The following is a 15130-nucleotide window of genomic DNA, read 5'->3' as shown; positions in this document are numbered from 1 at the left end:
ATATTTGATGTATAATTTTTATAGATGTTATGTCCAGAAATGTTCAATATTGTGCCATGTATCGATTCCACATTGTTAAATATAGTACTGTGAGTATGAATTTGAAATGCAACTCTTAAAGGAAAACCCTAAATGTATCTTTCATTAGTTATGTTGAACATACAATTTTAACCCGGTTTCCAATTCTCTTTTATTCTCAAATGTGCTTCATTTTCTTGGTAAAATGTGTTAAAGGAAAATCAATACACTACTAGTTTTTAAGTGAACACATGGGCAAGGCAATGGCAATCGGTAGATATATGCAGCCACCAATCAGCAGATCAAAGCTATGTTCTTTACTGCTCCTGAGCTTTCCTAGATAAACCTTTCAGCAAAGGATAACAAGATAACGAATCAAATAATATGAGTAAACATGAATGTTGTTTAAAATGTTATGCTCTGTCAAAATCCTGTAAGCAAATTTTCTGCTTTTATGCACCTTTTAAATGAAATATATTTCCAAAATAAGTAAAACATTTTAATCTAGCTTTAAAAATATACACTTTATTTAACGTATTCAATGTTGTTAACACATCGAGAGAAACATGGCATACAGGCTTATTATAAAATACCAATATTTAGTTGATTAAACAAGCACATGTAGATAAACCAATAAGCCATAAGAATTACCGGTAGTATATGTTAGCATATGTTCTTGTTTAAGCTATGTTGTTTGCATCAACACAGTGATATGCCATCATGTATAATTGTAATGGTCATTGTTTTGTATTAGGAGAACAGGTTTGGACATCACAACACAAAAAACAATCAATCTAATCAACAAGGACAGCATGTGATGATGTTGTCTCAACACACTTGTAAAACACATTCTGCAAACAATGTGCCTCCATGGACCCGGTCCCATAGAAGCCTATTAAATACAGACTGTGCTCCACAAGTGTAAGAAGACAACATCATCACATACCTAACATTTACACATTAACTATAAATTTAAAACAATTAAATCTAAACATAATTACTTCTTCTTCCTCCTTCCCTTCTTCACACAAGACTGAGGCTCTGGGGTGGCCAAATGCCCCCTCCGACGTGTCCTCATTGGAGATGTTTGTGGAAGAAGGGGAGGAGGAGTACTGTGAGTGACTGGGGATTGACCAGGCAGAGTAGGAGATGGAGGAGGCACAGGATATGATGGTCCAGGAGTTGATGGTCTAGAAGTTATGGTTCAGAAGTTGATGGTCCAGGCTCTTGTGGTCTTCCCATTTCTGGATATGGTCTGCTTGCCAACTCCCGGAGGACCTGTAATATGTTATTTTGAACATTCAACATATTTGTTTGTCCTTCTATCAGGGTGTTCACTGCATTGGTCATAACCTGTGTGTGTGCCTGTTGTGCCCTCCGGGAGTCTGCATTTCCTCCAGGAAGCCCCTCATAAGCTCCACCTCTAGGATTTCGAGGGGGGGTGTTCTCCTCAGGGGGAGCTGCTGCATGACAGGCTGCTGCAGGGATATCTTCAGCAGGGGGGTGCTGCTGCAGGGATATCTTTTGCAGGGGGGGGGGGCTGGTGCAGGGATATCTTCTGCAGGGTTCTCCTCCAGTTCTCCCTGACTGAGGTGGCCTGTCATCTTCTGCACCACTCTCATGCCTGGGTGAAGGAGGAGCATGTTTGTGCTGTGTTTTCTCCTCACCGGCCTCAGACTTTGTATATTTGGAAATTAAAGAAATAAGAGACATTAGCACAGTTCCAAATAAAGATGTAAATGTTATATTTGAAAGTGTATTAATGAGGCTGCCTTCGTAATTCATTTGTAACCATAAGCAATCGATACGATTTACGTATTTGCAAACCAGTCTTTCAGATATCTAGATGGTCAATATGAATGTATTTTTGTGTGCGTCTTAAATCTGATTAAATGCACACCTAATTTGTAGACTAAATACTAATGTGATGGCTTTTCTTCAAATCCAACTTTCTCAAGGTAATTCTGAATGCATTTACGTAATAATGTTTAAACAAAACTAATTGCGTTAGTCATATCCCTAATTTATTTTGCGTGTGAATGGGTTATGAGGTGGATGTAAAGAGATTATTAAATGACCTTATCATCAGATGAGAAGCGCAGGTTTCCGGTATCGAGTCCTCTTGTGATCCCGACTAGGGCCACCTCGGAGATGTTGGGACGCAGCATGTTCTCCCAGCGGCTGTCGACAAATGTCTGCTCCGGGCCGCCACCGGTCCCTGCATTGTAGTCCCTCTCCCTCAACATTTTCTTCTTGAGCTCACTTTTGCAGTCCCGGCAGCAGTGCTGTATTGATTTTATATCTCTCCTAAACTCCCCCGCTGCGTTGACAGCATCCCTGATCTCCTTCCACAACTGTTTCTTGACTGAAGGGGTGGCCTTCGGTGCCTGCAGGCTCCTAGCCCTCTCCATATAGGCCGCTATAAGGGTCTCCTTCTCCTCCCTGGTATACCTCTCCTCCCTCTGCCTGGGCTTCCCATGTGATGTGAGCCTCTGTTCTCCGGAGTGTATTGCGCCCTGTCTGTGCTCCTGACCTACACCACTGGGCCCAGCCACTTGTTCATTTTCAAAAATATGGCTGGGCCCACCCGCCATGACCTCTCCCCCTTCCTCTCCCCCTCCCTGTCCCAACCTCCTACCTAACCTGCTGCCTAATAAGCTCTAACATCTCCTCACTGATCCCCTGCCTCGGCTGTCCCCTAGTCCTCCTTCCCGCCATACCGTTTCAAAAGGTGAAAGTGCCCAAATGAAAGGGGGTCAAAATAATGAAATAAAAGTAAAAAGTGCTCAAAGTATGAATGGGATTTATAAAATAGGGTAAGGGGTAGTAATAAACAGACAAACGTATACAAAAAAAGGAGTAAATGAGGGTATGTAAACAATAAGTTGGTGTAAATAAAACAAAATCTAACTATGGGATGGGTATAGGATTAAAGGGAATGGGGTATGAAGTGTATGTGTGTGTATGTAGTGTTACTGCTATGTGTATATATGTACAGGTGGCCCTCGTTTTACAACGGTTCAATTTGCACCGTTTCAGAATAACAACCTTTTTTTCCAGTCATGTGACTGCTATTGAAAATCATTGAGAAGCAGTGCATTGATTAAAATAGCCAGTAGGTGGAGCTGTCCGCTTGTGTTGCAGCAAAGCCAAGCAAGCTGAAATTAATAAGTTTAACCAGACCTGAGCTATCGAGCAGATTTCAAAGGAACAAGATCTTCCTGTCTATAAATCAGTGCAGATTGGAATGCATAGAAAGAACTGTTTGCTGAAAAATGCAAGTGAAGTCTGTGTTGTGTGATTATTTTATTAGGTTTATAATGCTGTTTAACAAATGTTTTTGTTCATTTAACTTAGTTTAATTATATATTCTGTGCTGTGTGATTATTTTATTAGGTTTATAATGCTGTTTAGCATTTAAAGTCTTCATTTCAAAGCTTTAAAAATAATGTATTAGGTGTTACTTATGACAATTTTGAGAGGGGCCTGGAACCTAACTCCCTCACTTCCCATTGACTTACATTATAAACTGGGTTTCATTTTACAACGGTTTCGATTTACAACCATTCCTTTTGGAACCTAACCCCGGCGTAAACTGAGGGCTACCTGTATTGAATGTGTTTGAGTGTAAATGAAAGTTAATGTGTTTAACGATATGTAAGTAATGGGGGAAAAAACAGCACTCGCACACTGACCCAGACAAATTCGTACACAAACTCTCACAAACTCTCTCACTAACTCTCTCTCTCACTAACTCTCTCTCTCACTAACTAACTCTCTGTAACCTCCAACGCCTAGACCTGCACCTATCTCCAAAAAGCAATACAGTCAAGGAAGCCATGTTTAAAGCGTGCTTATATACCCTATGTAAATGGTTAATGATGTACCGGTTTGCAAAGTAAACGAGGTCCCGGTGTGCTTTAGTGATGATTTGTATGTGTGCAATGTGGAGTAGTAGAATTTGCGCATGCTCATATAGAGTTTCTAAATGCACAAATGTTTTTCTGGAATGTGTATAATGTGATGATGTCATAGTGATCATTTTGCATAATTTAGTATATCAAAATCCAAATGATGATTTCTGTTCGTATCGTATTTGTTAAGTGTTGTAAATGTTTTTTTTTTTTAAATAATGTTTCCTATTCACCAATGCAAATGTTGTTTGGGTATCAGTGTTAAAATTTTTTGTTGTTGTTGTTTTGTTCCGTGATGCAGATCTAAACGTATTTTCGGAATCCCCATTTATTGTAAATGTTATGTAATATTTGTTGTAAAGGATTGTGAATGTTGAATGCGGATGTGCTATGTTGTGTGAGCGATTGTTTGTACATTTGAGCTGATTCTTTTTAGTGTCCATTATGTTGTATGTGTAATATGACAGAGCAGTGTGTAGTTCACGCGATATCGAGTTTTAGATGAAAAATCCGTATATTCTTCAGTTTGCATTGATCTCTATGGGAGAATCTATTACGTGTCCGTGATTACGCTATTTAAATAAACGCAGTACTCGTGTTACTGAGATGCGTGACGAGGTTCTTTTCAGACGTTTAATACCTACGTTACGAAGAGTGCGCAATGAAAATAACGCATGCGCTATTAGCAAACAGCCATTACGCAAAACTCGTAATCTAGGTGTATGTAAGCAATACAATTTTGCTCCAATACAAGCTCTATTTTATACGAACAAGCATTGGCTTAAGCATAATAAAGTAACAACATATAGTTATATTATAACACACTTTTAGGTCATCATGTTTTTATATATATATTTTACAATCTGTTTGACATCCTTTTGCAGAGTCATGCTGTCATTATTTAGTTTTCGTATTAATTTTATTTTTATGTCACAAGGTATACTGTTGTTTTCATTGTTTGAAGTTATGTTTAAATGATTACTATGACGACCTATAGAGGCGTTGTTTTTAACTTGAATCCTGATTGGTTAGGATTTCTTTTTAATGTTCAGCAGCTTGTGTTAGAAATATAGCCTGATGAAACGGTGCTGTGACACAGAGAAACACATTTCTATATGCCTACTTGTTTTATTCATTATTAATTTATTTTAACCGCTGCTGCTTTGAACTTTTTACCTATTGGGTATTTCCCTTTTTAACCGTTACTGCCTTATTGGAATACTCTTTACCCAGCCACCCTTTTTCCAATGGTAATTACTTCCATACACCTGAGCAATGCTCTTGGAAGTTTAAGCCGCACCTTGACGTGGAGCTGGTTGTCAACACAGAGTTCACCGCTATATGTGGTCTGCTGCTGACTTTCCCTGAGTGGATTTATGTGTTGCCGCTGCATGGGAGTACTGCCGCTTTGTGAGAAATTGTGTTCCAGGCGAATTTGACTCTGTGTGTGATCTTCCTTCCACGGACCTGGTCGCAATCCTGGGATTATCGTTGAGAGCAAGTCTGTCCGGCGACTATTTGGACCCGATCTGCCTGATTAGCACTATCTATGTGCTTTACACATTGTGAGTAGCTCCTATCCCCTTGTCCTTTTTTCCATTTGTATTGCTGGTTCACCCTATGAGGCACTGCCTTTTACTCTTTTTTGCTACAGTTATCAACATGTCTGGCTAGACATACTAAGACTAGCTGCCTGCACGTTGTTCAAGCTTTTGGAGATCCATGGGACTGACACCTGTGGACGTTTGCCTTTTGCTTTGGCACTGTTTGCTTCTTGTATACATATATTTTTGTGCTTGTTGCTTTGTGTATATATATATATATATACTGTTCTACATCTAATATTGTTATTACCATTATTATGTCATCCTGATTTTTGCCATTTCTTGGATTTGTTCATATTGGCTCATATATCTTTTTGTATTTGGCGCCTCTTATAGAAGTCTGTCTCACCACTTGGTTTGGTGTAAGCAGACTTCTATTTATTATAAATTAGTTAATAGAAATAAACTGGAATGTTGTTTAAAATTGTATTCTCTGGGGGGCGTGTCCGAACAACGATCCTGAGCGGTCGCATCTTCACGAGCTCTGATAGATACACTGACAATCCGCCGATTATCGGTGAAATCTTACATCTAACTCACTCAATTTATATCATAATCTACTGCTTTCAACTGTGAGAGGCCCATTCTCGCTATCTCAGCTGTATTTTTGACATTGAAACCTAGAATCGGACATCAGAGGCCTAGGGCTGTGGCTCACAATAGGCAACGCTTCCCCCTCGGACTTCCAAGGTATTTGGTCTTAACTGGCTATGGCAAAGTCCTTTACACATTATACTTAGCTAAGCTAAGAATAAAACACCATAAAAGGAAGATGGCAATCATTGTGGAACCAACCTGCAAGATCATCATGATCACCATCTACAAAAGATCGATAACTTGATGCACTCCATCATGGCAAGAGCTCCTTATGATAATCTCATGCATATATTTGCCACAAAACATATAAACGCGGGAGTGATCTACAGAACAGCAGAGATGACCTGTCCCCCAGATGAGGACATAAACTCATATTTAGCCGACTCATCCATCCAACAGAAAAGACAGCACTCACCGGATCCTGCTCCAGAATTTTCACAGATCCTCCAGGCTGAGGCCAGAACCGTCACCCATCGACCTAACATACAGAACATAGAATATGCTGACTTTGAGCTGGGGAAAATCACCATCGTTCATGGATCAGTACAACTCCTGGATCACTCAATTCAACATAAAGCTGGTAATGTTGAACCGGACTCAATACCAGACACCCACGCTACTCTCTGGGGGCTGCAGAATTCATCATCTAATCCACGAGACAACATGCCAATGCAAAGGGGTGAGCTAGACATGTTGTGGATAGGCATCGCAACCAGTAGCATAACATCAGCACTCGACGGCCAGATAGTTTCCCAGACTGTTTAAATAAAAGCTGCCCATGGGAAAGTACTGGACCCAAAAACTGATCATTGACGCCCAAAAGACCCGGACTATGCCCAGAAATCATACCTGCAATATGACCACAATGTACATTCTCTTTACGGAGCAACAGGAACTCACATCAACCCAGCTGGATACTGGTTTGCTGCACCATGGCATCATTACATATACCCTTATCCAACATAACTCAAAAATCCTGGCATATATGATTCTCACTTCTCTAGTCCTCAATATAGCAGACTTTTCCCGGTATTAATAGAAGTTTAATTTGCGTTAGTAAGCAAATATAACTTGAAAAATACTCGATAGGGAAGCAGATCACATTGTTTATATGTTTCACTATGTTTGTTTTTCACACATGGTTATCTCTTCGCACTAAATGTTTATTATGACTTAGCACTATATAACCCCTGGCAATCCCATGCAACAAAAACCCACTTCATATGTAAGGGAGATGTAGAATAGCGGACCCATAGAGATAAAAGATATTTCTGATGCATAACCCATATCCCTAATGGAGACTCTCAATTTTTGGACTTAAAAGCACTGATCCCTATTTCAATCATTAGCTATACTTAACAATGCTCTAATTGGAAGACAGCCCTCAGAATATTCTAACCCATAGGTACCGGCCATGCTGCCTGCGCCTGGGGCAGCAGCTGGGTGCCAGACACTGACAATCTTACTATAAGGTAAAGTTACATGTCATGATATAAGGGCAAGTTTGTGTTAGTTGACTAAGCATTTTATCCCGATGTTAGCCACCTGGGCACCGGAGATACTTTTTCTTTTATATTAAATCAGGCCCTACAAATAAATAAAAAACAGTGTATACTCTATCTGAATCATGAAAGAAAAAAATGGCGTCTCCTGTACATTTAAAGTGAATGTCAATAATAAGCTGTCTACTCCTCAGTACTAATTCTCTATATGTTTGCAATGTAAACCGCTATGTTTTTTTTTTTTAAATAATCATCTTTTGATATTATAATTTATATAATAACTTAGCTATGTCTTCAACTGGAACTCCTCCCATCCTTGACTTCCGGTTTTCTGAGTCCTTTTCTTACAGAGCATTGCCTCCTGCTATCTTACGTATCAGTGAAGCACGCTCCCGAGGAGAATCAAATTAGCGCATGCTTTTTCAAACATGCCCTATGTAAATAAAGAAACAGAGGGCTCGATCCGATATGCAGCATCGCCGCAAATGCCGGCGACGCTGAATTTTGCGCTGGTTTTGTATCCTATATACGGCGTAACCTAAACGTTACGCTCGTATATTTCTGCCGTCGCCCGTAGTTTTTTGGGCCATAGGCAGGTATACCAAACCAGCGCAGTTTGGTATCCAATATACAGCGTAAGGACTTACGTGGCGAAAATGGAGAAATCTTACTCCATTTTCACCTTGCCACAAAAAGCAGCCGTAGTAAGCCTTACGCTGTGTATTGGAGCCCCGTAACTCCCTAAACTAGCTACAAAATAAACCTAACACCTAACGCATGCGCAATGTCTATCTACCTGTCAACCGCGATCTGCTAAATAAAACCTAACACCTAACGCATGCGCAATGTCGATCTACCTGTCAACCGTGATCCCCCGCCGCAATCCCTAATAAAATATTTAACCCCTAAACCGCCGCTCCCGGACCCCGCCGCCACCTACATTAACTACCCTCTAATGTGATCCCCCTACACCGTCGCCAACTACATTAAACTACCCCCTAAAGTGAGCCCCTTACACCGCCGCCATCTACCTTACATACCCCCTAAAGTGAGCCCCTACCCCGCCGCCATCTACCTTTAATTAATTTAACCTTTAAATTAATTAACCCCTAATTTAATCCCCCTACCCCGCCGCCAGCTATATTAAATTAATTAACCCCTAATCTAATCCCCCTACCCCGCCGCCACCTATATTAAATTATTTAACCCCTAAAATACTAAACTATCCCTACCACTAAACCTAAGTCTAACCCTACAAATAGCCCTGAAAAGGGCTTTTTGCGTGGCATTACCCCAAAGAAAACTGCTCTTTTACTAGCCCTTAAAAGGGCTTTGGCGGGGCTTTGTCACAAAGTAAACTGCTCTTTTGCATCTAATCTAAATCCCCCTACACCGCCGCCACCTATAATAAATGCATTAACCCCTAATCTAATCCCCCTACCCCGCCGCCAGCTATATTAAACACATTAACCCCTAATCTAATCCCCCTACACCGCCGCCAGCTATATTAACCCTAATTATATTAGGGTTAATATAGTTATTATATTATATATATTAACCCTAATTATATTAGGGTTAATATAGTTAATATCGTTATTATATTATATATATATTAAGTATAATAACCCTATCTAACTCTAACATCCCTAACTAAACTCTTATTAAAATAAATCTAATATTAATATTATTAATTAAAATATTCCTATTTAAATCTTAATACTTACCTATAAAATAAACCCTAAGATAGCTACAATGTAATTAATAATTACATTGTAGCTATTTTAGGGTTTATATTTATTTTACAGGTAACTTGGTATTTATTTTAACAGGTACAATAGCTATTAAATAGTTAATAACTATTTAATAGCTACCTAATTAAAATAATTACCAATTTACCTGTAAAATAAATCCTAACCTAAGTTACAAATACACCTACACTATCAATAAATTAAATAAACTACAAATATCTAACTAAAATACAATTAAATAAACTAAAATAAATAACAGAAAAAAACAAACACTAAATTACAAAAAATAAAAAAATTACAAGATTTTTAAGCTAATTACACCTATTCTAAGCCCCCTAATAAAATAATAAAGCCCCCCAAAATAAAAAAAAATCCCTACCCTATTCTAAATTAAAAAAGTTAGCTCTTTTACCTTACCAGCCCTTAAAAGGGCCTTTTGCGGGGCATGCCCCAAAGAAAACTGCTCTTTTGCCTGAAAAAAAAACACAATACCACCCCCCAACATTACAACCCACCACCCACATACACCTAATCTAACCCAAACCCCCCTTAAATAAATCTAACACTACCCCCCCTGAAGATCTCCCTACCTTGTATTCACCCAGCCGGGCGATGTCTTCAATCAAGCGGCAAAGAATTCTTCTTCCATCCGGCGACGTCTTCAAGCAAGCGGCAGTGAAGACTTCTTCCATCCGGCGATGTCTTCAAGCAAAGCGGCATCTTCAATCTTCTTTCTTCGCTCCTCCGCCGCGGAGCATCCATCCGGCACAACGACTTCCCGACGAATGAGGTTCCTTTAAATGACGTCATCTAAGATGGCGTCCGTCGAATTCCGATTGGCTGCTAGGATTCTATCAGCCAATCGGAATTAAGGTAGAAAAATCTGATTGGCTGATTGAATCAGCCAATCAGATTCAAGTTCAATCTGATTGGCTGATTGGTTAATATATATAATATAACTATATTAACTATATTAACCCTAATATAATTAGGGTTAATATAGTTAATATAGCTGGCGGCGGTGTAGGGGGATTAGATTAGGGGTTAATGTGTTTAATATAGCTGGCGGCGGGGTAGGGGGATTAAATTAGGGGTTAATTAATTTAATATAGGTGACGGCGGGGTAGAGGGATTAGATTAGGGGTTAAATAATTTAATATAGGTGGCGGCGGTGTAGGGGGATTAAATTAGGGGTTAATAATTTTAGAATAGATGGCGGCGGGGTAGGGGCTCACTTTAGGGGGTAGGTAAGGTAGATGGCGGCGGGGTAGGGGCTCACATTAGGGGGTTATAGATTTAATATAGCTGGCGGCGGGGTCCTGGAGCGGCGGTTTAGGGGTTAATAACTTTATTAGGTGGCTGCGGGGTCTGGGAGCGGCGGTTTAGGGGTTAATAACTTTTTTTATTGTTAGGATAGTGAGGGGGATAGCGGATAGAGGGTTAGACGTGTCGGGCTATGTTTGGGAGGCGTGTTAGACAGTACGGGTGATTTCATACTTTAGTCAGGTTTTGTAGGCGCCGGCAGTTTCTAAAGTGCCGTAAGTCACTGGCGACTCCAGAAATTTGTACTTACGCAGATTTCTGGACATCGCTGGTTTGTCAGACTTACGGCACTTTAGCATCTGACGGCGCCGTATATAGGATAGCTCGAGTTGCGAGCTGAAACTGCGGGCGGCGGGGGTTCCCTCTGGCAGCAAGCAAAAGAAACATCTTTTTTTCTGATCCCAACATCGATCGTATAAATATGATATTAAAAGCTTTGCGCATGCGCTAAACGTTGCATCGATACTTACTTTCCGCTTTTACTGAACGTCAATGTAAATATGATAGTAAAAGCTTTGCGCATGCGCTAATTGTGGACGAGCATGGATTGTGAATGATAAATCATTAGGGAACGCATGCGGAGTTTGATCGTGTGAGAAAAAGGGGCTGGACGCCATGGGGTACGATCTGTTATTAGATATCATGGGATGTCAATCAAATTAGAAACGAGGGACAAGATGGCGGTCGGAGGATGAAAGTAAGCGAAATCGGTTTATAAATCCTTCGATTCTGATATATTATTCAATTTGAGAAAAATGATGACTTAAACTAACCTTTATTTTAATCAAATAACAAGATGAGTAACAGAGGAGACCGTGACTTTACATCCACTTTAAAGTCTATCTAAAATATCCAGACCCAATTTTAAAACATGTAAAGTTTACCATCACTTAAATGTCCCAATTCAATTGAAACAATAGCTTTCTTAATGTCATCTTTTATCAAGATGTACTGAACATCTGCAGTAGTACGTCATAATGCACAAACACAACAGCATTTGAGACAGTGACTGAAAACAGATGGGATGTGCAAAATGCAAACTGCTTGGGAGACATTTTATGAATCAATATCCAACGTTGTGTGCATGCAGCATCAAAGTTGTATGGGTATGCCTGATAAAAGAATATTGGACAATTGAAGGTCAAATAACTGAGAATCAGCTGCAAATACAACAAAGTGCAGATATGAGTCTGACAAGCTAAACTTTATTTATTCTCGAGTTTTCTTACCTTTTACTATTTTGATACTTTTATGTAATGGGTGAAACGAGTCTGGTCATACAAACTTATGAGGATATTGTGGTGTAAATGTTATTTTTTTAGATTAAAAACCAAGACTGTTATTCCTCTATGTATGGACTGCATCGGTCTGAAAATGAATGAGAACAAAATGCTACTGCAAACGTCTAAATAATCCATGCATGTGTGTGCTGTAATTTATATACAGTAATGCATAGACTAAACCTTTTAGCATCAGTAAGACAATCAGACCCGTCCCCGGACTGCCTTAAATGGCATTGCAACTGCAAATTTTCCCACCTATGTCTGACGCAAAAATGTTCGAGATCACGCCTAGTTCTGCCGCGCCTGCTGTTGTTGCTAGGGAGCTGTTGCCATAGAGTTTGGGCGATTGTCCGCGTGCGCAGGCGGAAGTTCCCGGATCAAGGAACCGCCATCTTTCCCGGGCAGAGCTAGAGAGACAGAGGGGTTGAGCCGCTGGGAGACACACAATCAGCCTCCATCCGCCCAGTAGATCGCCTTTAAATCCCGCTAGCTAACGCCATGGATGACCGAGATGATCTAGTGTATCAAGCCAAATTGGCAGAACAGGCCGAAAGATATGACGGTAAGAGAAATCGGAGGATATTTTTTTTCTAATTGATCGGCGGGCGGAGAGAATGGAGGCTAGACAAAATGGCGGAGGGTCTAGGAAAGGGAGGACAAAGAAAGAGTGGATAGCGCTACAGTGTTCGGCTTCGGATAAAACCGCAATGGCCGGAGGCAAATCCATATGAAGGAAAGAGTGGTCGGTGGGAGGTGAAGTCGTCGGAGAGGCGGGAGGGCGGGTAGCAGGAAGAGAGAAGGCTGCAAAATGGCGACTGCCGAATAGGGCGAGACCCATGAGTATTACGAGAGTGTTGTTATAATTATGCTGTTCTGCATTTTGATTCATATATAAATTATGTTAAACCATATATTGGGCCCGTATATACGGCACTACTATTGGTGAATAATCCGATGGTCTTGGCGATGCGGGTGGAAGATGGCGCCGGGGGACGAAACGTCCGCATTAACCGGTGCATTGTTATTGTCGGCCCATACCACCATAGCTGTGCGATCTTCTGATTTATTCTCTGTCAATGATCTCATTCACCAAAACAGTGTAACCAGTGTCTAGGATGGGATTGGCATGTGCAGCAGCAACCCCTGTGTTCCCACAAAGCATTCTCGTTAAGAGCGTGTGTCGTTTTCTTTAGGCTGCTTTCTTACCCTGTATAAACCAGATTTAATTTCATACAAAGTGATGCAAATGTCTGCGTGATAATCTGAGTAGCTGATCCCCTCTTACCGAATCGCCGTACTGTATCGAGTCATTACCTCATAACGTATTAATTAGATTGACTTTGCCAATATATAAAAAAACACCTAAGTCGCAACCTTATTTGTTAGACAGGCATGATGAATTAGATTCATGTCACTGGACAGGAAAGCTTCATGAATCATATTACTGTTTATTGTAAACAAAATTAAAAAAACATACACACAACTGTTTATACATATGTGTTAGGGTGTTCAGTGCAGAATATTGCTTTTAAAACGAAGATGCAGTAGATTGCCTCACCCCCAGTCTGACTCCATGTCATTTTTAGCATAACTGGGAGTCTCCCTGTTGCTTGGAGTGGGATGTGCATTGCCTTTCACCTCCGCCCATAGCATAGGCTTGACCTGTGCATATCTATAAGGCCTCATATATTCAGTTACCTTGGTCCTTCACTTACCTTGGTCCTTCACTTAGGATATGCAGCTTTGTATCTGGGTGGGAGCTGGGGAAAGCATATACCATTTGCCTATGATTGCATAAAGCTCATTGAATAAGTAATGAAAAATGGTGGTCTGCATCATGGACATCCTAATTTTTCAACTGAGTGGTCATGCTGTGGTGTTTTTTTTTTCTCTTCTGCTTAAAGAGATATTCCAGCCAACATTGGAATCATCATGGATGCATTTCAGTTTCGAATAGAAGCATTTTTGTAATATGCATCTATTAGCAAACATGCTTCTAATAAAATCTAGTGTGTATGTAAGTATGCACCAGAATTTTAAATGCTTCATTTGCTCAGAGTCTGCAGTACTTGTACCGTCTGGTAATTACTCAATTTAATTGCTGACATGATTCAAGGCCCACTGGCTCTCTCAGCAGCTGAATGATCTAAAATGCTGGTGCACTGAGAATATTTAGTTATGCTTCACATGCATGGCAGAGAAAAATGATAACCCTAAAACGGTAATAACTTTTACCAGAGGCATTTTTGCCATTACATGTATATTGTAAATATGTTTCTATTCAAATGTGCAATTCATCTATGTGCTTTTAAATTTTGTCTGGAATGTCCCTTTAAGTAATGGAAAGAAAACCTTATTGGAAATTAACTGTATCAATGTAAATGTTTCTATAAACATTATAATATTTTAAAGATATTGCACATGGGGTTGCTTTTTGTTTTTAAAAGAACAGTGTATATCCTTGCTTTAGACTTGGACAGGTGATTGAAAGCATGTATTTAAAATGCATTGTTATACTTTTAGAAGTTATTGCTATTGCAATACGCCTGTTCTCCAATCAAAACTTGAGCCCACAGCTGTATAGGTGAGCACTGTTACACTACCTTTGCACTTCTTCATATCTGTAAGACGGGTTGACCAATTTCAAATGAATGCACAACTGGGAACTAGCATAACACATCTGGTGAGCCAATGAAAAGTCATATGTACAGTCACCAATCAACAGCTAGCCCGCAGGAGTAGATTGCAGCTCCCAAGCTTATTTGAGTATGCTTTTCAATAAACTAACATTGCTCCTACCGTATTCTATTTCAATAAAGCATACCTAGAGTAAACTTGATGGTAAAATTAAACTGGAAAGTTGATTAAAATTATGTGCTCTCTCTGAATCATGAAAGTTTAATTTCACTTGCTGTCCCTTTTAATTTGTGTGTACCAAGACATGACAAGCATCTTTTGTAAGAGCAAGCAAAATGTTTTTTTTGCAGGAATATGAAGAATAATCTAAATTTAGTGATGGAATTTATATAGTTTTTGAAACCTGATTCTAATAATAGAGCTGATAACTAGTAGAGTCGCTAACTTTATTTTTAAAACCATCACTTAAGTATTTATATTATGATTCTTACTCTCATATAGCGG

The 15130-nt window shown here is 39.8% G+C and overlaps 1 protein-coding gene across 2 annotated transcripts in view; it reads left to right on the top strand.

The window, feature by feature from the left end:
- Positions 1 to 12345: 12345 nt before the first annotated feature.
- YWHAE (tyrosine 3-monooxygenase/tryptophan 5-monooxygenase activation protein epsilon) overlaps positions 12346 to 15130 on the top strand; it is a 153683-nt gene continuing 150898 nt past the window's right edge. The window contains exon 1 of one of the 2 annotated variants that reach the window (XM_053706245.1): positions 12346 to 12551. In XM_053706245.1, coding sequence (XP_053562220.1) covers positions 12488 to 12551 — 64 coding nt within the window. In that variant the 5' untranslated portion in view covers positions 12346 to 12487. The remainder of the gene's footprint in view (positions 12552 to 15130) is intronic. The other variant, XM_053706246.1, reaches the window with a different exon arrangement.

This window comes from Bombina bombina, chromosome 3, assembly GCF_027579735.1.
Source record: "Bombina bombina isolate aBomBom1 chromosome 3, aBomBom1.pri, whole genome shotgun sequence".
Taxonomy (NCBI): domain Eukaryota; kingdom Metazoa; phylum Chordata; class Amphibia; order Anura; family Bombinatoridae; genus Bombina; species Bombina bombina.
Note: the sequence above shows the minus strand (reverse complement) of the source record. Positions and strands in the feature narration are given on the sequence as shown.